The 26,587-nt window shown below is 42.8% G+C and overlaps 1 protein-coding gene across 1 annotated transcript; it reads left to right on the forward strand.

The window, feature by feature from the left end:
- Nucleotides 1-1,298: 1,298 nt before the first annotated feature.
- Nucleotides 1,299-26,271, forward strand: ITIH2 (inter-alpha-trypsin inhibitor heavy chain 2). The gene is made up of 21 exons (XM_068189438.1): nt 1,299-1,755; nt 3,327-3,401; nt 8,518-8,553; nt 9,301-9,473; nt 10,953-11,057; nt 11,376-11,538; nt 12,046-12,153; nt 12,886-13,014; nt 13,678-13,794; nt 15,000-15,168; nt 16,812-16,937; nt 17,929-18,110; nt 18,925-19,110; nt 20,100-20,239; nt 20,468-20,640; nt 21,414-21,548; nt 22,741-22,854; nt 23,894-24,092; nt 24,522-24,694; nt 25,589-25,700; nt 25,948-26,271. Exons 1-21 carry the CDS (start codon nt 1,672-1,674, stop codon nt 26,093-26,095), a joined length of 2,847 nt encoding a protein of 948 aa, XP_068045539.1. The 5' UTR covers nt 1,299-1,671; the 3' UTR covers nt 26,096-26,271.
- Nucleotides 26,272-26,587: the final 316 nt, after the last annotated feature.

Raw genomic sequence — 26,587 nt, forward strand, 5'->3', positions numbered from 1 at the left:
CTCAGCATGGAGTAAAGGAGGCTCAGGGGTGAAGTTCTCACTCTCTACAGCTCCCTGACAGGAGGGTGCAGCCAGGCAAGGGTCAATCTCTTCTCCTGGGTAACCAGGATGAGAGGAAATGGCCTCAAGTTGCACCAGAGGATATCCAGGTTGTACATTAAGGAAAATTTCTTCACCGAAAGTGGTGTCAACCACTGGAGCAGGCAGATCAGGGCAGTGGTGGAACCACCATCCCTGGAAATATTAAAAAAATGCGTGGATGTGGAAGTTAGGGATCGCTGTGGTGGACATGGCAGTGCTGAGTTAATGGTTGGACCAGAGGGTCTTGAAGGTCTGTTCCAACCTAAATGATTCTATGATTATTGAAAAACCCTGCTCCCACACCCTCTATTCCTCTCCTGTACACTCTCCTCTTCCAAACACATCACTTCTCCCACCTCTCTTACCTGGCAGAGAGCTGGAAGACTCTGCTGGCATTCCTTGTGAACTTCTGGAGGTTAGCTCGGGGCTCAGACTGAGAAACAATCAGTGGAAAAGAAAGGATGAGTAACAGCAGACTTGTGCCACAGAAATCTTTTACTGAAACATCAACGGGTAACATAACATAAGGGAAGATAACAGAATATTATTAGTATTATATAGTGCATATCATATAGCACATTATTGTATACAAGAAAATGTAATGTACTGTAATGGAATATAATAATATAATATAATATAATTAATAATATAATATAATATAATATAATATAATATAATATAATATAATATTTATATATATATATATATATATATATATATATATATATATATTTGACTGCTGTTTTTTCCCAGAGTTCACACAGCAATTCTGTCATTTGCATTGAAGCTGCTCAGGTGTCTCCAACAATCCTTTCTTTGTGGAAGAGTGGAAGGGACACCCCAACCACTTTTTCCAAAATGTGTCTTCGTCCCTTCTTTCCCCCTTTTGCTTTGCTCCCATTATCTCAGCACTTTAAGCACCCAAAGAACCAGGGAGGCAAAAAACCTTCAAAAGCACCCAGGAGCCACAGAACGTGCCCCTGAAAATATCATCAGATGTTCTTATGTGACTGATTTTGGACAATTGGAACTATCACACCATCAGCTATGATTTTTTTTTCCCAGGAGAATGGAAAAAAGGGTATTTGTGTGGGTCAGGATCCGACTCCAAGGTCTCAGCCAGCCCCTGTGGGTTGGCTGGGTGGGAGAGCCCTTGGAGGAGCCCAGCACTGCTGCCTCCATCACGCTGAGAACCAGACTTCGCCTCGTTTGCTATAAACAGGCAAGCTGGAGTTCTTGCTGAGATCTTTTGAAGTTTTTGGATACTGCAAGCTCTGTGCCTAGCAGGAAATTAGTCAAACATCACGGGAAGCTACAAAAGCAAGGAGTGAGCCCATCCAAGCCAGGGCTGTTATCGAGGGCAGAGGCGAATGAAGACACTATTTGGATAACCCTTGCTCAGGCACCACAGCTCAGGCTTGTGTTGCAAGGCTAATATTTACCTATGGCCTAAACAAAGTCAGCATTTCAGAACTTTGCTCAAAATGCTGCACAAACCTGGGCTGTTTCCTTGAACTTGTCTCAGAGAAGGGAAGAACTTGTGTCTGTACCTGTGTGAGCTGTTCTCAGGAGGAAACAAGCGGGAAGAAAATGAAGTATCTGAGCAGCTTCCTGGTTTTGTTCCTCATTTCTGGAGTCGAGGGCTTTGATCTGGTTATCGACGACATCCCAGATGTGAGTATTTGGAGGCAGGGCCCAGGTCTCCCTTCCTTGCTGAACTCTTGGGTGGAAAGAGCAGTGGGAGCAGAATTGGGTCACTGCTTCACAATTCTCTTCTACTTTTAGCTGTAAATATCTCTGATAATTGGTCTTCATTTGTCATTTGTAATGTTGGTTTGGTTTTTTTTAATATATTATTAAAGCTTTTTATTATTGCTATTTAATATTATTAAAGGGAGAGTGTGAGCATACGTCCGAATTTCATTCCAAGCAGTTTCATATTCTTACTTCAGTTTTGCCTTTTCTGGTGTGGTTTTTTTAACCTTCAAACATTTAAGTGGGCTTCTATACTCAGATCTTCAGCATATTTTATGCCCTGTTTCCCTGCAATAAGCAGAAGCGGGGTACCTAGACATCTTTGTGAATGTAGCCTCCTGTGTGGAACACTGTGAACTTCAGCAAAGCTTTGTATGGAATTAGTTTTTTATTAACAGGAATTCAAATATAGAGTGAATATCCTACTGACTTTACATTCCTCAGCAGAGGGATGACAGAATTTATAAAAGTGACCATCATTTCTTGGGATAATGCTATGATGAAAAGAAGTATAGTTATAGCTTTGACTCTGAAGCTGAGTCTAAATTTTAAGCCCCAGGCTCATGTGAACTTAGATTTGGTGTCTACACCCATTTCGACGTTGTAGTTTTGAAATATTTCTGTGAAGTCAGCAGAGATGATATGAGGCTTTCTTTTCCTTTCCAGGATCAATAAAAATCTTCATTGAGCTGGGATATCCTATTTTTCTTTATTTTTATAGCCATTTTCTTGACTCAATGAGATTTTAAAACTGAGTTTGTAATTCCCAGGAAAAATATTCCAGTTCTGTGGTTCTTTCTAATTGTAGATGCCTTATCAATTTAACATAACTGTGCTTAAACAATTTAAATTAATTTTGTGCAAACCTTTGTGGGTATGCTATCACATACACTGGAAAAGAACTCATGCACTTAAACTTCTTTATTGCCATAAAATAAACTCATAACAAAATTTAATTAAGAGTGTTGCTGTGGTATGACCCACACTTCTGAATGAATCAGTGCAGCTTTGCACTTGGAAAAGACGTGATGTTATTCTGCTGTCATTGGGGGAAATTTAGATCTCAGGTATATTGGTGTAAAACCAGAGACAATTTCTACGGGTTTGAGGAGAAATTCTCTGTACTTGCTTTGAGTGAGATCACTGTCTGAAATGCTGTAGTTTCCATAGCTTGACCCATCCTGATGATAATCATCTGCCTCTTGCTCTTTGTGGTCATTTTACGTTAAATATTACTCCTTGTTTCAGAAGGAAAGGCTGTAAAGTGATGGTAAAGGTCATGATTTTACAGGGGTTTATAGAGCTGGCTGCCCACTTAGGGAAACTGAATGTGTGAGGATTTTGTTCAGAGATGGTTTGTGCTCCCCATTAGCATCCAGGGGAGGTAAATCCCCTTTGGAACTCTCCTGTAAATTGCTAATCAATAATAAATCAAGTGATAAATCAAACAGCAAGGCAGCAGCAACTCTTTCTTCTTCTCCCTCCTCTAGGAAGTGGAAAACCTGATTGATCTGGAAATTGATGGATTTCCCACAAGCTCCAAGGCGAGAAATGGCAGGTACCAGGTACAGTACTCAGAAATGCTTCAAAGAGGAGGGAAGCCAGAATGCCTGGGAGCTCTCTCCAGGTGTCTTTTTCCTTGTCCAGGGTCATGAGTGTACAAACATGTGGCACCAGCTGGTTTTTATAGGCATTGAGACTTCCATACCTCTGGCTGGGACAAGAACTGCTGCTCTCCTTTAAGCACAACAAGGTTTTGTTCTGTATCTGTGCTCCTCAGGTGATAAAAAATTGAGATCCTTGTCTAACTTCATGTCTGGGGAAAATCTCATTGAAACAGGTGAGGTTTTTCCATGAGAAAGTGAAAAAGGACTTCAGACACTGGCAAGTGCAGGCTGTAAACATTCAGTCCATGCATTCATATTTAACTCTGGTCAGAGAGTGACACTCAGTGATGAGCTGGTACTATCTGAGACCTGGGAAGAAAATTTGTTTCCAGCACACTGATAGGTTGCAGATTATTTTATTCTGTTGGATTGGGAGACAGAAACATTTAGAGCAGCATGGCAAGAGTTTTTCTGTTTCACACGGTAGCAATTAATGATAATACTCATGAAATCAGTTGTTTGAATGTATTCATTTTTCATTACATTGTATGAAAGAAATGATGATCAGAGTGGACCTTGTCCTGCACCAATCTCTGGTGCCACTTTTCTTGAGCTTGTTCTATGTAGTGAAAATAAAAGATCCTCTTGAGTAATGTTGGATTTCCCAGAGTCTTTGAAATCATACACAGGCAAACCTGATTATCCTTTATCCTAAGGCTTTGGATGCAACTTATTGATACCTAAATCCTGCATAACAGTGGAAGAAAATGGTAGATTTTAGCATGAGTATGAATCAAGCCTTCTCACACTTGCCAGTCCAGTATTTAAATAATTGAATCATGATCCAAACAGAAATCCCTTCTAGCTGCGCTTCTTCAGGGCATCATTTCCTTCCAATATGTCTGTATCAGTGCCATATTTATTATGTTGCCTCTCTTCCCAAAATTTCTGGGTACATAGAGGCACAGACAAATGCATGCAGTAATTTACAATTCTACCACTGATTTCATTATACCATTTATTGCTTTTATTCCCATACATTATTTCCCATCCTTTACCTATCAAAGAAATCTTTGCAAACCAGTGGAACAAAGATCTCAGCTACTCATATTAATTGAGTCACAATAAAATGTAATAAATTAAACTGAACTGTACAAGTCATCTTGAGACAGCAGCTCTTGGCCAGCAGCAGGCACACAGTTATTTCCTGTTCATCACTGCAGGAAGGCTGTCTCCCAAATTATTTTTTCAGCACTGTGCTTTCCTGCAAAGAGCTCATTAGCCCATTGGCAACAAGGCAACAGAGCTCCCTGCAGACCCTATTGATTGGCTCTAAACACAGAGGATAGTTTTCTAGGTACAGATAAGATATTCTGCTATTTTGCTTGTAAGTAATTCTCAAAATGCTGTGCCTCAGGTGTGTGCATGGTCCTCGTGACCACAGCAGCAGAGTATTCCATGGGCTGGAATGCAGGTGACCTTGTGAACCTCTGTATGGTGGTGCACAGCTTTTATCTCTCTTTGGGAGATAGATAAAGTGTCTAGACCTGTGAGGCACCCTGTGAGGTGGGATGTTCTGCAACACATTCCCAGATCTGGGTCCTGATCTCTGGCTGTGCAGAGGTGAGTGAGATCACTCCTTTTTCCTTTTCTGCCTGCCTGGTTTCCCCTCCAAGAGAAGCAGCACAGGAAGGATATATGGAAAGAGATAGGGTGGAATGATAGAATCGTGGTCTGGTTTGGGTTGGAAGGGAGTTTAAAGCTCATCTCATTCCAACCTCTCTGCCTTGGGCAGGAACACCTTCCACACCTTCCACTAGACCAGGGTGCTCCAAGCCTCACCCAACATGGCTTTGAACACTTCCAGGGATGGGGCAGCCACAGCTTCTCTGGACATCCTCTGCCAGGACTTCATCACCCTCACACTGAGAATTTCTTCCTACATCAGCTGGTTGGAGACTCCCCCAGCTGCCAGGGTGTAAATGTAACCAAACAGACAATGATCCATCTGCAGCACTGGGAAGACAAACTATCTTAGATCTGAAATTCCTCTTCTTGCATCTCACAGTGAGGATCCCATGAAAGGAGTGTGAAAAGGCTGCAATGGATTTGGAGTGTGTTAAAACCTGCTTAGGAAATAACAGGAAAATAAGTGAATTATGAGGGAACAGCCCCTCAAAGAACTGGAAGGGTATTCCAGGTAGATCATAGAATCACAGAAATATGGAATGGTTTGGGTTGGAAAGTGTTGGAACCCTGGTATTACAATAGGAAGGGACCTGAAAGATCATCTAATTCCAACCTCCTGCCATGGGCAGGGACACCTTCCAGTAGACCAGGTTGCTCCAAGCCCTGTTCAACCTGGCCTTGAACACTTGAAGATCACATCTTCTTTCTGGTTCCTTCTATGGAGCATCTGCTTTTCACCATTTGTCATGCCCCAGTAGAAAAAAAATCTGTCAAATGCAGAACATCTGTGATTCTGCTCTCCTTATGTTACAAAATAGCTGCAATGTCCATCCATGCACAGTGATTTGAACGAAGATCACTGTGAAGGGTTAAATATCCATGGCCTGCACAGGTTTCAGGAGAAGATGCATCTCAGTATCTGAAGACAGAGCTCAGCATCTGTGCTTCAAACAGTTCCTGAGGCACATGTTGTCTTCATTCTGATTAGCAATTTGGCACACATGAGATATGGCTCAAGATCCTGTTTTTGTGCAGTGATCAGCAGGTCTGGATGTGGTTTAAAAGCCAGGATCTGCCATGAATCCTCATGCTGGAAATAGTCTCAGGTACCACAGAAGTCCCTGTTCTCAACAATCCCTTCAGCACTCAGACCTGAAGTAGGATCTTCAAGGCCAGGTTGGATGGGGCTTGGAGTAACCTGATTTAGTGGAAAGTGTCCCTGCCCAAAGCAAGGGAGGTGGAACTAGATAATCTTTAGGGTTCCTTCCAACCCAAACCTGTGATTCTGTGTTTCCATGATTCTGGGGTTCAGTTGCCTGAAGATAAAGGTACAGCTCTGTCCTCCTGGCCTGTTGCAGTGGCTTCCCTTTGCAACCTCTGAGTTCCCAGGGGTATGGCTGACCCAGCCCATGTCTGATCTCTAACAAAAGCCATGGCAGTCACTACATGTGCCAGTGATAAGCTCCCCTCTTCTCCACCAAGAACTATCAGGAGGGAAACCTGGGCATCCTGAAATCTTTAACCACCATTTCCAAAGTGGGTCAGGAGCCCTAAACTGAGAACCAGAAAAGTACCCCCAGTAAAACAAAACCCCTGTGTTCTAAGGTCTTGGTCTTCATCTTTCCAAAATTAAATTTGTTTCAGTTAATGTTGGTTTAATCTTAATTTGTATTTAAGCTGGTGATGTCCCCTGTGCCAAGGGTATGTGTGAGGCCAAAAATCATTCCTCATGATCTGGTCCTTTATCGGGTGTGAAAGTCCAGTCCACTGTACAATGAAGACTGGGGGGTGTGACAGGATCTGTCTGCAGAGGGTCTCTAGAGAGCCATAAACTTCCATATCCTGAAATCCCAATCTGAATGGTTTAGGTAGAGACTTTAGAGCTAGAAAATTAAAACCTGCATCTGTTCGCAGGCAGGGAGAAATCCTCTCCATCTGCCCTTAAAGGGTCCTTAAAATCATGTCTTTAACATGAACTTGCTATGATATCATCATCTCTTATGCAGCACAAGATTTCCCTAGAACAGTATATTAATTAGCTTCAAATGAACTTAACAATTGCAGAGCAATCTTCCACTGCACCGTGGGATTAAAGCTGTTTTCATGAGCATCTTCTGTGGTTTTGGGTCCTCTTGACCCTGGAGAGCTGAGCTGGTCTAGGTGTGATGATAACATGAAAGTAGATCTCTGCATTACAAGGTTGCATCTAGGTGAGCCAAATTCCCTTTCAGGGGATTAATAGAAACATTCCTTATGTGTGGGAAATTTTTTGGGGAATTAAAGAGAATTATTTGAATGGCCACAAGATGTCAGCATCTTGCCATAGATATTTCCAAATGGACAATTCATAGGGCAGGGGGAAAACCACCACCATTAATGAGCAATTTTGTCTAAGTAATCCATGCATCACTAATTCTCATAGGCACAAGCATGTAAATGTAATATCGATTACACAATGGGCTTTTAAATTTATACATATTACATATAATACATAAATATTTTCTAACATAAATGGCAACAAAGTGAGCTAAAGGAGTCTGGGGTATAGGATACTTCACTTTTCATGGAAAAACAAAGAGAACTTTTCTGTTAAAAACAAGGGTGTCTGAGGATGACTTTCTGGCAGCGTTATTTGCTTTCAGGAAGAATGTTTTTCTAGAAGAGAATGTTTTCTTTAAAAATAAAATAAAAGACAGAGGAAGAAAGCTGTCCTGTTTATGACAGGTTCTGAGGCACAGCTGGGAGATCACATGCTCTAATATCTCATGTAGAAATACACAAAATAAGACAAAAGGAATATTTACACTTTGGGAGCTCAAATTAATTCTCATTCATGTCCAGAGAAGGGCAATGGAGCTGGGTAAGGGTCTGGAGCACAAGTCTGAGGAGGAGCAGCTGAGGGAGCTGGGAAAGGGACTCAACCTGGAGAAAAGGAGGCTCAGGAGGGACCTCGTGGCTCTGCACAACTCCTGACAGGAGGGGGCAATCAGGTGGGGGTTAGGCTCTGCTCCCGGGGTACAAGGGACAGAACAAGAAGAAATGGCCTCAAGTTGTGCCAGGAGAGCTTTAGGTTGGATATTAGGGAACAGTTCTTCAATGAAAGGATTGTCAAGAATTGAAACAGGTTTCCCATGGAAGTGTTGGAGTCACTACTGATGGAAGTATTCAAAAAAACATGTAAATGTTTAGTGACCCTGGCAGTGTTGGCTTAATGGTTGGACTTGATCTTAGATGTCTTTTCCAAACTTAATGGTTCTGTGATTCCCTATGATTATATGATTCATAATCTTTGAAAACTACTTTTAGACACTGATCCCTGCCTTGAAACAGCCAGTCAGTGCTCTTAGCTTTGCTGAAATATCCCCTCCATATTTTTGTTTTCCAGCGGAGCACATCTGACTGGGGGTACGCTGGAGATCTGGTGAGTATTTTTCTTCCTCTGTGGTAAGTAATACTGAACAAAGTGATTTTCTAGTTAACCATTTTTTGGAAATCAATCCCTCTGTTTGCTTAGTTCCTTGTTTTTACTGCCGGTTGGGTATTAACCTATTTTCTTTAAACAGAGTGCTGTTTGCACAATACTATTGATACATCTGCTTTTGGAGGGAGAAAGGTATGGTAAATATGAAGAAATAAGCATCAAAAGTGATTAGAAAAAGACAATGTCTTAATAAAACACTTAAATGCTGTTATCCCCCTGCTGTGGTTTAACCACATACAACACCAGGTGAGTAACCAGCGCTTCAGGTCTCCTCTATTTAGGACTTCTATTGAAAGTCCTAAATTTTGGGAAAATGAAAATGTTAGCTCTCTCCTCATTATATGACATTCAGGATTACTGTGTAGCTTTCCATGCTGGATTGCACTCATTGAGTCATTCCAAGGACTGGTTACATAGTGAAAAGCAAGGAAAACCTTCCAGCTTAAAAAATGCCCTCTTTCAGCTGAAATGTTATAATGAACTATATTCATGTGACTACCCTGCCACAATTTCCAGGTAAAATATGGAGATGTCCTGAACTTTAGCTCATGCCCCCTCTAGCTGCCATATTGTAAGGAGCAGCAATTAAAAAGTAGCACTGAGACTACAAAAAGGATTGATAATGTCCTCTAGGGCATTGTTTTCCAGCGGCGCCCTAAATTTATAGAGCGGTTTTGTCAAATGCAGGTGGAGGATGATGACAAGATAGGTCTTTACAGCTACAAGGTGCAATCCACCATCACATCTCGGCTGGCCAACACAATGATCCAAGCCAAGATGGTGAACAACGCCAGGCGGCCCCAGCCCATCGTGTTTGACGTGCAAGTCCCCAAAGGAGCTTTCATTGACAACTTTACCATGTAAGTAGTGGTCAGGTGATGTCAGAATACAAGCCTCTCTGAGTTCCCCAGATGAATACAAAAGTAAAATTAAAGCCATTAAAAAAATTAAGAGATATTAAACCACATAAATATGAAGTAAAAGTTCACATTTAAAGTAAATAGAAGTATAAATTATGATTTTAAATAAGTAGAAGTACATTTTAAGTACCTTTAAAAACTGTGTTAACTAGTAAAGGCCCTAAGGCTAAGTTTAAAAGTTCAATAACCTAACTCCAAACATAACAAAAGCATAACAGAACTTTACTTGCATCTCTAAAATAGATAGAACTATATGCATAAATAAATAGAACTATTCACATAAATAAATAAACGTATATACGTAAATTTTAAGTAAGAAAACAAATGATGTAATTGCATAAATAAATAATATTATATACATAGGTTTTAAAGTAAAAACTAGCACTACTTTCACGCATTAAAATTAAGATTAGATTAGTTTAGAAAGAATGTTTTTAGCATCGTGCTTTTAGCTAATTAGTGATTTTATGTATAAAAATCCCCCTGTATTAGAAAAAAGAACAATAAGAAGAAAAAGAGAAGAAACAAAAAGAAAAAAACTATATTTCCTACTACTACTAAAAATACCAGACTGTATCAGAGAACAGCTATCACTACTACTGCCACTATTCCTACATGGAACCTTAGAACTCTATACCAGAAATTTTTTAACACAGACTTTAATACCTTGAACTCTTTACCTTTGAAACTAATATATTTATACAATAAACAACTTTATAACAACTAACAACTACTTGTGTCTCTTTGAAGACCCAAGGCCCAACTAAAATCGACACGGTATCAGCCTTGTCTTTGGGAAGCATTCAATGGGCTGGGAAGGAAGTATTTTTAAACACAAAAAGCTCTTATTATTTTCCAGGTTCAGTGTAATTTTTGCAGGCTTTCTAAAGAGGTTCATGTCATCAGTCTGTCTGTCTGTCCATCCAGGTCCTCCTCTCCAGTAATTATTGAGCTGTTGGTCAATATCAACAAAAATGGACAAAAGTCTCAAACAGACTAAGCCCCTACATTGCCAGATCAAAGGAGAGAGACTCAAATCAGAGCCCTCACTGAACAGAAACTGGCCTGGTTCTGAGAGGCAGCAGCCAGGTTGCTGGTCAGGAAATGTCCTGATCCATGTTCCAAACCAGCCATGACATCAGGAACTACCTTCCCTGCCCAAAGCATGGGGAAAGTGGGAAGGAGCTGGAGGAGAGCAGATCCTCCTCAGAGCACAGTGGTGCTGTCTACTTGAAATAAAAATTAGGTAGGGAAAAAGATAGAGCTCTAGTGAAAATCAGAATTCATTACTTTGGGGTTAAACAAGAACCTTGTTATTTCATTTCCCACCGGCTTAGATTTCACTGATGTAAACTGAAGAAACAGTCCTCGATTGTAAAGTTGTTTCTTTTGCAAGCTGACTGTGTTTCTCTTTCCTAGGGATATCAATGGTATCACATTTACCAGCCATATTCGGGAAAAATCTGAAGCCAGAAAAATGTACGCTCAAGCAAAAGCCAAAGGCAAAGCTGCTGGAATAGTCAGGTATAAACACTCTGGCATATGGGGTTTGTCCTGAACTCACTCACAGGACAACTGAGATGACCCATCCCAGGAGGAGATAGATGAGGGGGAATCCTGGAAAGAAAAATGCTTATTTACAGCAGCTCTGCTATTTAACTGTCGTGGACTTAAACTGTGTTTCAGCTTTCAGCTTGCTAAAACACCCTGTGCTAGCAGACAACTGCAGCTCCCTGACAGAGGCCACAGTTGGAATCAAAAGCCTCAATCTAAACCAAAGTTCAAAGAAGCTTTTCCTTCTCCTTGTATTTTCTCAAAATAACCCCATAGGTGATTTTTCAGGAGCAATGCCTTGGACATGGAAAACTTCCAAACCGAAGTGAATGTGCCCCCAGGAATGAGGATCCAGTTCCAGCTCCACTACCATGAAATGATCCGAAGGAAGCTGAGCTCCTACGAGCACGTCATCTCTGTGAAGCCAGGACGCCTGGCCAAGCACATGGAGGTAAAGCAGAGCTGGGGTGGGTAGAAAGAACTCCACAGGTGAATCCTTGCTGAGAAAGTACCCATGGTTTTCAGGGAGGTGTTCCTTCCCATGGCAGGGGGCTTGGAACTGGTTGAACTTTAGGATCCTTTCCATCCCAAACCACTCTGTGATTCTAAGACAAATCATGGTTCTGGAGGAACAACCAGAGATCATCAGCTCTCACAGGAGACTACCTCATGAAGTTGGGGTTTTTGTGAAAAGCACTGCTCCAAATAGCAAGTACTGTTTGTTTTCCTTCAGTCAAGTTTACGCAAGAGTATAAAAATGTCATAGCTTGTTCGGCCGAGTGGTTCTGACGTGAGTCAGTCACAATTCAGGAGATTCTCATCTGTGTTTACGAGTGGGGGCAGGACACATTTGTTCCTCTCTAGACCAGGTTGCTCCAAACCCGGTCCAACCCGGCCTTGAGCACTTCCAGGGATGGGGCAGCTCTCCACAATAAATGTCCTCCCTTCCTGCCTTTAGGTGGATGTCCGCATCATTGAGCCGCAGGGACTGCGCTACGTGCACGTTCCTAATTCCCTCGGAGATCATTTCAATGGAATCACCACCATCTCCAAGGGAGAGAAAAAGGTAACCAGTCACAGACTGGAAATAGCACAAAATCTTCTGCTTTCATGCTTACTCTACACAGTCCTGGAAATTTTTTGTACCTGCTGGAAGCATGCAAAAATGCAGCAAAATCTGTCTATAATTCCACAGTAATATGAGAGGCAGTATTGTTTCCTGATATTCAAATTCACCCTCATTCCTAGTTTAGCAAATTATTTCAGAGGTACTATGTGTCTATATTAAGTCTTATCTTCTCAGGCAATTTCAAGTTATCCAGTTAAAACAGAAAAAAATGCCATAAAGTCTGCATAATCAATCATCACATGACCAATGAAAATGTTTCCTACTACACAATTCACAGACAAATGGCAATGCTCTTTTTGGGGGGGGGGAAAGTCAATTAGAAACCTATTAAAAATGTTGATAAAATTATGGATAGCTTCAACTAGGAAAATGTTAATAAAACCCAATGTGTTGCTTAATAGAAATGGTTTGCACAGCTCTAGTTGAAATATTTGGTGCTGTAGATGGCTCATGTGATTTGTGTCACAGTCGCTACTACTGAATCAACATATCCAGGCAAACCTTGGTGCTGTTCTTCTTCTGAAGTTACAAAGTCCATTTTCCACAAATAATGAAAGCAGGAAAGTGTTCAGTGAAATCAGACATTCCATGAAGGTGTGGAGTCTCTTTGTGTCAATCACCCCCTCTCACACAACAGCTGGCTGACTGATGATCTCTCCTCATTTCAAGGCTCACGTTTCTTTCAAGCCAACAATGGATCAACAACGAAAATGCCCCAAGTGCTCGTCCACGGCCGTGGATGGAAATTTTGTGGTGCAGTACGATGTGAACAGAGAAACCACGGGGGGAGAACTGGAAGTAAGTGTGGCTGCTCAGCTGGGACCAGAGAGCTCCGAATAAAGGAATTGCTGTCCTTCAGCAAACTGTACTAAACTTCATCCTTCAGGGAAATAAGCATGAGGACAAGCTCTGTATCCAATTGAAAGAACAGAGGGATTTTAAGTGGGCAGAATGGATTTATTTAATTTATGACTAAGACATGGGCTTACATATAGTAGGAGAAGATTCCTGTCATGTCCAAAAGCCAATGTCTTTATACCTGGCAGCACTCTGGTGATTTAATGTAGAATCAGAGGATAGAGTCATTGGATGTAGCACCAATACATCACAAGGAGACAACCAGAACATCACTATTTTTATGTTAACATGAAGCTGAGTTATGAGGTTGAATTATTACAGGCAGAACAGTCTTTTTCAAAGCATTTTTCATTTCTCCCTATGCTACATCATGGAAGTTGTCTGAGAACCAGGCTCTGCTTTTATTGAGTAAAAATGGTGTAAGGCTACAGAGACATGCAAAGCTGAAAGTTAGAACTGGCCAATAAAGAAAAGAAAAAGACAATAGGGAAAAATAATTAGCTCATTAAGAAAATAAGAATTTTCTGCTCTGTTGCTGTCTTGAATTTTCTGTAATCTTTGCTATAGCTCATTTCACTGGGACTTTTTTACTTTATTTTACAGATTTTTAATGGCTATTTTATTCACTTCTTTGCTCCGGAAAATCTTGATCCACTGCCCAAAAACATTTTATTTGTTATAGATGTCAGTGGCTCGATGTGGGGACTAAAAATGAAACAAGTAAGTGTTTGACCTCTGCTGTAAAATGAACGTACTGCCAACTTTCCCCATGTGCTTTACCATGCAGTTCTGTAGCACACTGGCATGTAAAATTAGCAGCTTAATTTGGAGAATATTTGGAACCAAAGACTTAATGATTTCACCCCATTATTTATAATGCTTCTTCCATGCTTTAAGGAAGAGGTGGTGCCAGATTTTAACTCTAAATTTAAATTTTAATGGACAGATCACAAAATATTTTGCAAAGGTTCTGACCCCCTTTTTCTCTAATGCTCTATACTGAATCCTGGGAAAGTCTCAATGGGGATACTACATCCCTGCTTTCCAAACATGGAGGAATTGTTGACAGCACTCTGAAAACCACTAAGGATTGTTTAGACAACATAACCCATAAAGGGGAAAAAATGTTAAAATAAGATATTTTAGTCTGCAAGAGAAAATGCTTCAAGAAAGATAATCAGCCTCCAAATATGCAAACAATTTTTCTGAAAGGGAAACTCATCAACTGACTTTCATGCCCAGACAGGGTAGAATAAGATGGAATCAGATGGATTTGCAACAGGAGAGATTTAAGTTATATATTAGGGAAACCCTGTAGGTCTGAATGAGGAGCTTGGGAGATTGTATATCATGTGTCACTGAAGGGTTTTCAGAACTGACTAGACAAACATTTGCTGAGGATCATCCAGGTGTATTTGAATTTCCTTCAGAGCACAATAGTAAGGCTTGGCAGATTGCTTCCTTGGGGAAATCAGTGCTGCAAAACTGGGATACAGGTTAATTGTCACTTGTTTAAATCACACATCTTCAAAGAGATGTTACCCAGCCTGAAATGACTGCGTTGCAGACAGAATTAATCTCCTGAGCTGATCCGAGCAGTTGCTCTCTCCTAAACCACAAATGTTTCTCCCTTTCACTTCACTCTGTGTTAGCAGGAGTTAAGCAAGTTGAGCCACATGAATTTATCCTTCCTAATTGCAATTTTTCTGTTTTTTTGGTGAAAATGTCAACATTATGCAAGAAGTGCTAAAAAAAAAAAAGGAAAAAACCAAACAAGAGAGAGATTTGGACGGGAGATTCTCATTTGGATTTCAGTGCTCATATGCTTATTCCTCAAAGGCTAATATTTTCCTGTGGTCACAAGTTAAGAAGAGGCTTTTATAAGCATGAAGCATAAACCGGTCTTCTCTTAAACTTCTCCTCAGACCATCGAGGCCATGAAGGCAATATTGAGTGAGCTCCGTGCTGCTGACCAGTTCTCCCTGATCGACTTCAACCACAACGTCCGGTGCTGGAGAGATAATCTGGTCTCAGCCACCCCATCGCAGGTGGAAGATGCTAAGAAGTACATCCAGACAATCCATCCCAACGGGGGTATGAGGTTTTGATTGCAGGGTGCTCACAGAAGTTGCTTCTCACAGGAACGGGTGCCTCAGACAGCCTTCAGACTGTCAGAGTATTCCTAAAAAAAGAGTCTGATTCCCAAAATAGAAAAAGCATGCCTAAAAGAGGAGCAAGAATTGCAGTTTATTGTATTAGGGGGTGGGATAACATTTCCTTCTGTGACAGATAGAACACAGACCACAGAAGAGCTGCCTTTAATCCATTTTACCTCCTACCTCAGAGATCCCAAATATGAGATCTCTGAGGTCCATCTCATAGGCCTGGATGAACAGGCAGATGAAATATTCCCTAAGCAGAGAATCACAATCATTTGCCCTGGGCTGGCAGCCAGCTAAACACGAGCCAGCAGTGTGCCCAGGAGGCCAGGAAAGCCAATGGTGTCCTGGCTTGGATCAGCACTTGTGTGGCCAGCAGGACCAGGCCAGTGACCATCCCCTGTGCTGGGCACTGGTGAGGCCACACCTCCAGTCCCATGTTCAGTTTTGGTGCCCTCTCAACAGGAAAGACATTGAAAGGCTGGAGCATGTCCAGAGAGGGTCAACAGAGCTGGGGAAAGGGCTGGACCACAAGTCCTACAAAAAACAGCTGCAGGAATTTAAGGACATGGTTTAGTGTTGGACTGGGGTTAATGGTTGGACTCAATCTTAGAGGTCGTTTTGAACATTAATGATTCAATGATTCTATGAGCTACTAAATGCCATGTGGGCAAAATGTTTATCCTTTTTGTGCCTTCATTCCCTGTCTGATAAACAAGGACAGATGCCTTTTTCAGCTGCACAGGTCTTTGGAAGGGGCTTACGATGATTTTAATCTGCCACTCTCTGAAGTGCAGTTCTGGATTTGTTATTCAGTTATTTCTGCATCAATAGTGTAGAGAGACTCTCCCTAACATCAGAGCCTTCTGTTGCTGTGGCACCTTCATCTTCAGAAGATTTTACTACAATGAACATGAAGTTACAGACTTGACCAAAATCATCAGTGTGTTGGAAATAGGAAACCAAGCTGGATATATGAGTGACTGACTTTGTTACCTCAAAAGAACTGACAGATAAACTTAGAGATCCCATCCAGCAAAGCCAGTTTAAATGCAGCATTTTATTATCTTGTCTCTGGAGCTGCTGATTTTTTTTTCTTGACCAAAAAAAAAAAAAAAAAACCTATTTTCTGACTGCTCAGCCTTCAGGTTTCTGTTCCTCTTATCCTGATTTCTTACTCTGCTCCTTCTGTGTCACAAATCAAACCTTAGATAAGCTCAGCAAACATATACCTCTTCTTTTCCAAGGAATGGGCTGATAGCCAGAACAGGAAGTTTTTTCACGCTCTCATTCAATCACCTGCCTGCAAACCCAGTAATTCTTCCCATACCAAGTAGTTCCCAACACCACAAATGGTCACACTGGAATTAGTGAGGGGGAGTGGAGGAGCCTCATGAAGATGACAGCCTGGGATGAAAAAGGGAACCAGAATGCAGAAAGGTGTACCTAAACATCAGAGAGGAGAGGTTTTGCTGCCTTGATCTCAGCTCTTGTCCCTCTTAATTCCACTAGAATCTTAGAACTGATCTGGAGTCAACGAGAATAAAAAACGTGTTTTTTTCATTGTGTCTTTGACAGGCACAAATATCAATGAAGCTCTTCTCCGAGCCACTTTCATCCTGAACGAAGCCAAAAGTTTAGGCATGTTGGACCCAAACTCAGTTTCCATGATTGTATTGGTATCTGATGGAGACCCAACAGTAGGTAAGGATCCTGCTTTGGGTGAGAAGAAAGGCTGGTGGGTTAAGCCTGAAAAAAGCAACAAGCAGACAATTTGGCAATAAGTTTAAAAAATTCCAATCATCTTTCTTCCAATCCCTTCTGCTGCCCTTTTGCCAAGTGCTAGAAGTGCCACGGGGCTTTGCACAGAAACTTTTGAAATATGAGCAGCTTGTTATGCAGGTTATGATTTTTTTTTCAATTTACAGAAGTGCACGAGTCCTGTATGACAGGTAATCAAAACAACCTTAGAGAAATTGGGCTTTTGAGCAACTTTGTCTAGTGGAAAGTGTCCCTGCCCACAGCAGGGGGGCTGGAACTGGATGATCTTTGAAGTTCCTTTCAACACAAACCATTCTATGATCCTATGATTGTACAAAAATTTCCTCTTCCTATGAACTTAGCCCACACAGATATGCAGTCACAAGCATAACACCAAAAGCAGGAAAATAGAGTGGAAAGCAAATTAATTTGGATTGAATTTGGTACAGGTCAAAGCAATTGCTGACTTGAAGATGTCAGGTCCAAAAGTTCTGCCATTAAAAATAAGCCTGAAAAAAAAAAACAACAGTCCCAGTGATGACAGAGAACATCTTAAGTATGAGAAACAAAGTAAAGTCTTCATGGAGATGACTTAATCTGCAAAGAGCTTGAATCACTAATTCTGGGAGAACTCTAGATGTGCTAGAATTTCTAATCCCCCTAGGAAGTTACTAAGAGCCCTGGATATACAATGAAAACACATCAGATACCAAAAAAGGTGTCCAAAAGGATCTTCTTCAGTGTACTTTGTTAATCTCTATCCAGGAGAAGCTCAAACGTTGCTGTAGGCAATGGAAATCTGGCATTGAGCTTGCTGTCTGGATTTCCCTAATATCCAGAGACAACCAGAGACACGGGGAGAGCAGGAATGTGCTCACCTCGATGGAGACTTTCCTGTTGCTCAGGTGAATGTCACCCTTTCTGTGTCTCCAAGGTGAGCTGAAGCTGACAACAATCCAGAAGAACGTGAAGCAGAGCATAAAGGATGAATTCTCTCTCTTCTGCCTCGGGATTGGGTTTGATGTAGATTACGATTTCCTGCAGAGGATCGCAACCGACAACCGTGGCATGGCCCAGAGGATTTTTGGAAACCAGGAGACTTCTCTCCAAATGAAGGTGAGTTTCTGCCTCATTGCCTCTGAAACTCTCCTGTTCTGTTCACAGCTGTAACTCCACTAGCAAGAAATTCTCAAAACCCATCATTTCTTCTGGAGAGTCCTGCAAAATATCAATAATTTCAGTTTAAGTGGTCCTAGTTACAATTTTAATAATATCTATAACCCACACTTTACTTTTCTGTGTAGGATTAATATTCAATAAAACAGCCTTGACTATAAAAAAGATTTTCGGAATTAAAGTCTGAATTAAGGTCTGGATGTTACTTTAGGCCATTTCATCACTAACAAAATCTCTAGATATAAGTGATAAAGGATAATCCAGATGTAGCCAATGTAAGAAAAAGTGCAGGTCTAGCTCTGGCTCCAAATCAGTGAGCAGGAATTGTTGCTGATAAACTCTGACATCCTTATACTGTTACTGCTCCCTGATTTCATCATCTATACAAGAATTTAATTGGGGAGTAGCTGTGTGTCTTACACAGTAGCCCAGAGCTGACCATCCTGAGGAGGGATTGAGGCCCACATACATCTGTGCTCAAGACTTTTAGGTCTGGGAACAAAGGCCTGGATGAAGTCCATAGCCCATGGATTTCTGACCATCCTTTGACAAGAATTGGACCACATATTCTTGCTGTACCCCCTTAAAAGTGTGCCAAGTATGAAGAAGTCTGCATTTGATGAGATGAGGAAATTCCCTCTTGCTCATTAGGGCTTCAGGTTTTGTGACTCACTGTCCTTTCAGTAAGAGTGGCCTGTGCAAGAGAGTCACTTCATGCACAACAAACTCACTTCTCTGCCTCCTTCCCTCTCAGAATTTCTACAACCAGGTCTCCACCCCGCTCCTGAAGAAGATTCAGTTCAACTACCCCCAGGAGTCAGTGTCAGACGTCACCCAGAGCAGCTTCCACAACTACTTTGGTGGCTCAGAGATAGTAGTGGCGGGGAAGGTGGACACAGAAAACCTGCAGCACTTGGAGAGCGTCGTCACAGCGACTGCGGTGAGTGAAGGTGTCCCTGGGACACCTGCTCGGGGGATTTCAGCTGGTCCATTCCCTCCTGTGTACAGTCTCCCTGCTGAAGGTTAATGCCAGTGGAGGGTTTTGTCCTTGTGGGTTCTGGGTGGGAACATGGGGATGCTCATGGGGATATTTCTCCAAGAGTGTTTCACAACAGCTTCAAGTACAGCCAGGAATAAGCACTCCTTGCACCCTGAAGCCTGCCAGAGGAACTTCCTGCTAATAAATGTACCAAAAAGTTAAAATCTGGACAAAAGTACAGATTTTCCTTCATGCTTTGTGGAGATGCAGGAGTGATCCCCTAAGGTAATTCCTTTCATGACTGAACTTCCCACCATCAGGGAGTTCCAGCTGGTAGATCTAGAGCATATCAAGTCCTAGCACTGCCCTTTTATGTGTGATGAGCCTTTCCCATGTTTTCCAGGGTTGTTCTTCCAGGTGGAGTGTGGTGGGATGGGAAGAATACATCAAGACCCTTCTTTCTGAGGAGGAACAGAATTATCTGTACTCTTACAGGGCTTAGGAGTTATCATTTGTCAGTTGTTGGAAAAAACCAAACATCTTCAGTATTTTTTTCCTGCCAAAGCACAGTGCAGTCCAAGGGTCTGTGTGAGAAAGTAGAATTTGGTCTGTGCTCTTCAGTGGAATTGGATGTGAATAAGCCTGAGGGAAGGATTACAGAGCTCTGTCAAGAGCCTCTTCTTTTGGCATGAGGTAGCACTTCTTGGGCTACTGGTAACAGCTCCTTGAACTACTTTAATCCACTGCCACAGAAGTGTCTTTAACAGAAGGACCTCCTGCTACATCTTCCCTCTCCATTGCAGTCAGGCCAACGGTGCTGGGACTTTCTGATCTAGAAGTGACCAAGGACAGAGCCAGAGTGGGTCCTTAACACCAACTGAGAGGGGAATTCAAGGCACCTCATTCTCCTGGCTCCCATCCCTCATCTTTTTCTCTCTCTGACTGCACAGGCAAATGCAGAGCTTGTCATGGAAACCCTGAGAGATGTTGAAGAGCTGGATGGATTCATGAAGAAGGACAAATATGCAGATCCTGACTTCACCAGGAAGCTGTGGGCCTATCTGACTGTGAACCAGATGATGGCAGAGAGGTGAGGAGAAATGTGCTCAAACAGGCCTGGCTGTGGGGCTGAGGGAATGAAATGATGGAGATTTACCTTATGGAGCCTGAGTGAGAGCCATGGAACAGCTCAGGATTAATTCCCTCAGCCTTTCCTCTTGCAACACCACTTGGCTCTGTGACCCCTCCATGACAGAATTGCCATGGCAGCTGCCCTGTAGAGCTGTTAACCAGGAGTTCTGCTTCTGATTCCACCCAGAAACGCAGCCCCTACCGCAGCTTTGAAGAGGAACATCACCAAATCCATCCTGCAGATGTCTCTGGACCATCACATCGTCACCCCCTTCACGGCCATGCTGATAGAGAATGCTGAAAAGGATGAGATAATGCTGGCAGACCAGCCCAAAGACCCCAGGAAGGGCTGCTGCCCAGGTCAGTGTCTCACTCTGCCAATTACTGTGTCTTGCGTGAAAACAGCCTCTGGTCTGAATTAGAGACACAAGGATGAAGATACTGACAGAGATGTGACCTGTGCAATCTTCAGCCATGCTGTTCTCCCCAGCTCCTGTTGCCCCTTACTCCTCTTCAGAGCAGGGTCAGCAGATGTGAATGTCAGCCCAGCACATTAAACAATCCAAGTTTCACGGATTGCTTAAGATCATGTTGTTTTATGAACTGAATGGGAAAGAGACAGGACAAGTTACTTTGTCCTGTCTCCAACATGGCAAAAGGCAGAGAGAGCTCTAGTCCAGAGGAACATGATCACAGATACTAAATTATTGCACTTCTCTGAAACCTTTATTCACATGGGTGATCCCAGAGCATGCAGAAAGAGTCCTGCCTTTTCTAAGGCACTCCAAACTCAGGATCCAAGTCAGCAAGGCTTTTACCATATGCTGAGTTTTTAAAAGTTAGCTTTTTTCTTGCCAAAATACTTCAGCCCTTACATTGGAGGTTTTGCTAAAGTGGGAGCTGCTCTCATGAATGAGAGATAAAAAGCCAGGCTCCATTTTTTCACTAATAACTTGTGGTGAGCTATCCACCCTCATATTTCATTGGTGAAGACACTGGAGCAAATCCAACCTTATGCCATTATACAAATCAATTGTAAATGGTGTTGCACCTGCTTTATATTGGTATAGCAACATCAGGCTTTGATCTACTGAAGACCTCTAAAAATTACACTGTAAAATATGTCCTAACAGGTACTCTGGGATTAACCCCAAATGCACCCAATAACAACAAAGGGATCCCAGCCTGGGCCAATGTCACAGCTGTGCCAGTCAGCTTCATGCCTGAGCAAAGGAGCCCACCCGTGTCCTCCCTGAGCATCAACAGAGGTAAAACCTACAGCATTTCTCTGCCAAGAACACCAGACACACCAACACTCATCACCTAATGACTCACCACCATCTCTAGAAGTGTTCAAGGCCAGGCTGGATGGGCATTTGAGCAACCTGGTCTAGGGGAAGGTGTCCCTACCCCTGGCAGGGGGCTTGGAACAAGATCCTCTTTAAGGTCCCTTCCAACCCAAGCTTTTTCTTTATAAATCATGGAGTAATTTAGATTTTGAATGGATGAACCTGTAAAAATATGCTGTAAGCTGCAAGGATGAAACTAGTTTGGATCCTAATAGGATCTAAAGTAGCTAAGTGACCTCATAAGCTGCTGTGTGCTTCCCTGAGGCTGGGGCTGTTTGCTGAGCTTAACTTTAGCTTCTCTGCAGTAGCGAAGTTACCTTCATTGTAAATGACAGATGAAAGCTATTGTAGAGTTACTGCTGTTGTAAATGGCAGATAAATGTTCTGTGGTAGATAAAAATCTCTGAGTGCACTGGTGACTGATGGATCCTGTTAACTCTTGGGCCTTTGCCACAATTTAGTGGCAGTTTATTTGAGCAAGCCAGCTGTGAGAACCACTGCCCATAAACAGGGTGTTACTACAAAAACTCTCTGTGAGATGTGTGTATTTATGTAGTGATTACACAAAGAGCTCTCAAACTCCTTCTCAGCACAAGGAAATGCCAGACACCACCAGCCCAGCAGGAGCTGAGCAGAGCTCTGCACTGCAAGACAAGACTGGAAGCAGCTGCCTTCAGTGTTGGGTGCAGTTATTTGTCTCAGGCATCTGAGGCAAATTTTAAAGGATATATGAATTTCTGAGAGGCCCAATCTTGTCAGGTTGTTAAATATACTATGAGAACCAGTCCTGGATTGTATTCCTCAGCAGGATTAGTAGGCAGGGTGTGTCTTTACCTGGCATCAGTATGGTTCACTGCATTTGGCAGCTCTCAAACCAGGAATGTCACTTCCTCCCCTTAAACCAGGGAATTGTATGAGGAGGAAGCATCTGAGGGGCTTTTGTGAGAAACAGCTGAGAACTTTTTTAACTACTTTAGGGTGGAAAGGGCCCTCATTTTACTATGAGGAATCCCAAAAAGTGCTTAAAAATCTTTTTGAAAAGCTTTCGTGTCTCTCCCCTCTAGGACAGGTGCTGACCTGCTTCTCTCACTTGTTTGTTTCCGTGTTTCAGTGGACAATGACCCACATTTCATCATACACCTGCCCAAGAGCCAAAGGAACATCTGCTTTAATATCAACTCGGAGCCTGGGAAGATCCTAAACTTGGTTTCTGATCCTGGCACTGGTAAGCGAGTAAATCATGGCTAATTTTACAGCACAAATTTTTCCTCTTGGATCTGAAAGGTGTTTGGAAGGACCAGGGGAATTGCCTACAGGAGGGACTGTGTGCTGGCAGAAGTGTAAGCAGCAAGCTGAGGAAAATGGTTGTTTCCCTCCACATCTGGAGTATCCTGTCCAGTTTGGGCCTTGCCAGTACAAGAGAGATGTTGACAAACTGGACTGAATTCAGTGGTGGCCATCAAGATGATTTTGAGGCTGGAGCAGAGGACACAGAGGGAGGGGCTGAGACAGCTGGCTTTGGTCAAGCTTTAGAAAAGAGGTGGTGGATCCATGGTGGATCTTGTAGCTGTTCTCAACTACGTGATCAGAAGGTGAAGGTGAAGCCTTGCACATCTCCAAGGTGCACAGCTAAGGGACAAGAGGTTACAGAAATGAGGTGAAACTCAGAGTAGAAGTGAACTGCTACTACTTTCACTGGGAGGATGGCCAAACACAGGGAAAGGAGCCAAGATATGGAATAACAGGACAGTTGAAGTTGGCAAAGACCATAAAGATTATCAAGTCCAAATTTTAACCCAGCACTGCCAACCCCACCACGAAATCATGTCCCCAAGTATCACATCCACAGGTTTTTTGAACATTTTCAGGGTTGGTGACTCCACCATTTCCCTGGGCAGCCTGTTCCAATGACCACCTTTTCAGTGAAGAACCTTTCCCTAATATCCAATCTAAACCTCTCATGGCACAACCTGAGGCCACTTCCTCTTGTCCTGTGCATCCCTTACACTACACCTGAAGGGGTTTTGCTCCTACGCCCAGCAAGATCTAACAGCAATTCCCACCAGATTATTGTGCTAAGGGGTGAACAGTAGCATAAGGAGGCAATTTAATAAATTATTCTTTTCTCTTGGCTGGAAAAATGAGAAAAACAGAAGGGTTCCTGTTTCTGTTGATCCCATGGTGCTCCCTGTTGAGATCAGAACTCCAAGTCTCCAGGCAGTGCTCCAAGAGTGAGGCAATATTTCCTTCTCTGCTCTTCACAGGAGTTGTGGTCAATGGGCAGCTCGTCGGGGCCAAGAAAGCAGAGAATAAGAAACTCAACACATACTTTGGCAAAATTGGGTTTTATTTCAAAAAGAAAGGCCTGAAAGTGGAGATAACCACGGAAACGATCACGCTGAAAGATGGCTCGTATGCCATCACACTGACCTGGGCTGACACAGGGCACATCATTCGCAAACAGTGAGTTGATCATTTTTCACCTGCTCCCACCTAATTCTATTTGAGATACCCTCAGGGTTCCTGCCATGCCTTGACTCACATCATCCAGGAGAGCTTCCCCTGCAGGTTAACAGCTGTCAGCCATGCTGGACACCCTACAGCACTGTTTAGGCAACAGGGTCACATCCAAAATCTGTATTCACTGTAGAAAGAGCTTGAATTTGTAGGGGAAATTAGGTTGCCTCAACAAGGGGGTGAAGTGTCTGTTTATTAGGCACTGTCCTGCCAGAACTCTGGGTACCACTCCCAAGCTCAGGGTTTTTAATGGATCCTCCGACATACCTGCCATCCCTGTGGGATTGTTCTGGATGCCTGAGTGAATCTCAAGGGGCTGAGAGCTGTGGTGTGGGCAGATGAACTGACCCTGCCCTTTTGGTCCCTCTCTGACAGGCTCCTTATATCTGTGAAGAAAGAAAGCAACGTTACCATCACTGTGGGGGAGGAGATGTCCTTCATGGTTTTGCTGCACCGCGTGTGGAAGAAACACCCAGTGAACGTTGACTTCCTGGGAATCTACATTCCCCCAGAAAACCAGTTCTCTCCTGCAGCCCATGGGCTGATAGGTAAGGGCTGGGGGCCGGGCAGTGGGAATGGTGGGACACTAGGAAGGGATTTTGCTAGATCTTGGAGGGAATTTTACAGAATCATAGACTTAAAATATCCTGAGGTGGAAGGGACCCACAAGGAGTCCAGCTCTTGCACAGGACACACCCAAGAATCCCACCAAGTGCCTGACAGCATTTTGCAAATGCTCCTTAACTCTTGTTTAGTGCTGTGACCACTTCCTGGGGAGCCTCTTCCAGTGTCCGACCACCCCCTGAGCGAAGAACCTTTTCCTAATATCCAGCCTAAACATCTCCTGGCACATCTTCATGCTCTCAATTTGTTGGTGATTGTGTCCTGATGGAAAAGCTGTGGAAATTATTCAAAAAGAGAACACAGAAATTTCTGTAATGTCCTGGAAGCCCCAAGGACATAGTGGAATATCAGGGACCAGGAGATTATTCCTTATTCCAGCTGGGTGTTTTCAAAACAGACCTGAGTAGACTTGGTGACACTGAGACAGGACTTTCCCTGCTTGGCTAAACTGCTGCATGTGGAAAATAAAAAGACAGAAACAAGCTCCTCAAAACAAACCCCTCAAAACTTTCTGGGGAGATTTCTGTGCAAACATCTGTAATCATCTCTTCCCTAAATGACAGTCCTTTCTGGCAGTGGTATAAAACAAAAGCAAGGCCTCAGTTCATAAGGTAAATCAACCTTCTGAGTCCAGGACCCATGCAGAACTCCTTTTGAGGAGCAGAGGTTGTTTTCCTGATTTGTGAGAGACCCTGTGGTCCATGCAGGATTGGTTTGTCTGCTGGAGCTAGTTTGATTTTCCAAAAGTGCCTGGCAGCAGCTGACATGGAGCTTCAAAGGTCAGGCCACACAAACAGCTTTAAACTCTCCCTGACCAGGTCAGTTTGCGTCTGAACCAGAAGTGTCAATCCACCACCTAACACCTGGGCAAGCTCCAGAGAAACCACAAGCCATCATGGAAGTTAAGGGCAACAAGTTCACTGTTACCAGGTAGGAATCATGTGCTTTATTGCTCTCTTTCTAAATCAGTTCTCTCCTTGGAGCTGCCTGGAACCCCCCAGAATAGGCCCACGAGGTCACAGAACTGTAAAATTAATTGCATTTTGTGGTTATTGCCACTTCCTGCTGGTGGAAGACACATCTCCCCACCTTGGAAGAACAGCAGCAATATTGAGCAGGATGTCTCTGTGTCTGTTTGCCACGTTGTGACCCTCCTTTGGGTGTCCTCTCCCTGCAGGGGCGTGCAGAAGGACTACAGGACAGACCGTGTGCTGGGGACTGACGTGCTGTGCTGGTTTGTGCACAACAGCGGCAAAGGCTTCATAGATGGCCACTACAGGGATTACCTGGTCCCCCACCTCTACAGCTTCATGAAAAAACCCTGAATGCTCCAGTTTAGTACAAGAAATTCCCATCTGCTCTTTCATGCCCAAACAACTCCTGTGAGCAGCAGCTGTCACACCAGGCTAACCCATCACTGTTTATTTTATCAGTGTTTCAAAGACATGTAAACTCCCTTTTCTGCTGAGAAAATAAATCTGTAATAAAGTGACATGCTGGGTTGGAGGAGGTGTCTTCCTCTTGCTTGATTTAATGGGCTGTAAACTCCATTAAAAATTTCTACTATTTTTTCATATCCATTTCACAGCAGAGGTGTTAAGATTGTTGTGGCTCCTGCAGTGTGGGTAACACACATGACCAGATTTAATATGTATTTAATACTTACACCTTTATGTTTCCAGACTGCTGGGAAAATATAAGTTCATACAATGTTGGACTGGGCAAAAAGAAGGATGTGCATTAAGAAAATATAAGAGAAAAGGAACATGGGTCTGGAATGAGTGTCATGAGCAGTCTCCCTTACAGATGGATTAACC

The sequence above is a fragment of the Anomalospiza imberbis genome, chromosome 5, assembly GCF_031753505.1.
Source record: "Anomalospiza imberbis isolate Cuckoo-Finch-1a 21T00152 chromosome 5, ASM3175350v1, whole genome shotgun sequence".
Taxonomy (NCBI): Eukaryota; Metazoa; Chordata; class Aves; order Passeriformes; family Viduidae; genus Anomalospiza; species Anomalospiza imberbis.

Bases quoted from the DNA above. Each gene is read 5' to 3' on its own strand.
- ITIH2 (XM_068189438.1), top strand. From the start codon at position 1,672: ATGAAGTATCTGAGCAGCTTCCTGGTTTTGTTCCTCATTTCTGGAGTC. The intron at 24,695-25,588 runs GTAAGGGCTGGG...CTCCCTGACCAG, and splicing joins TGCAGCCCATGGGCTGATAG to GTCAGTTTGCGTCTGAACCA. The intron at 25,701-25,947 runs GTAGGAATCATG...CTCTCCCTGCAG, and splicing joins AACAAGTTCACTGTTACCAG to GGGCGTGCAGAAGGACTACA.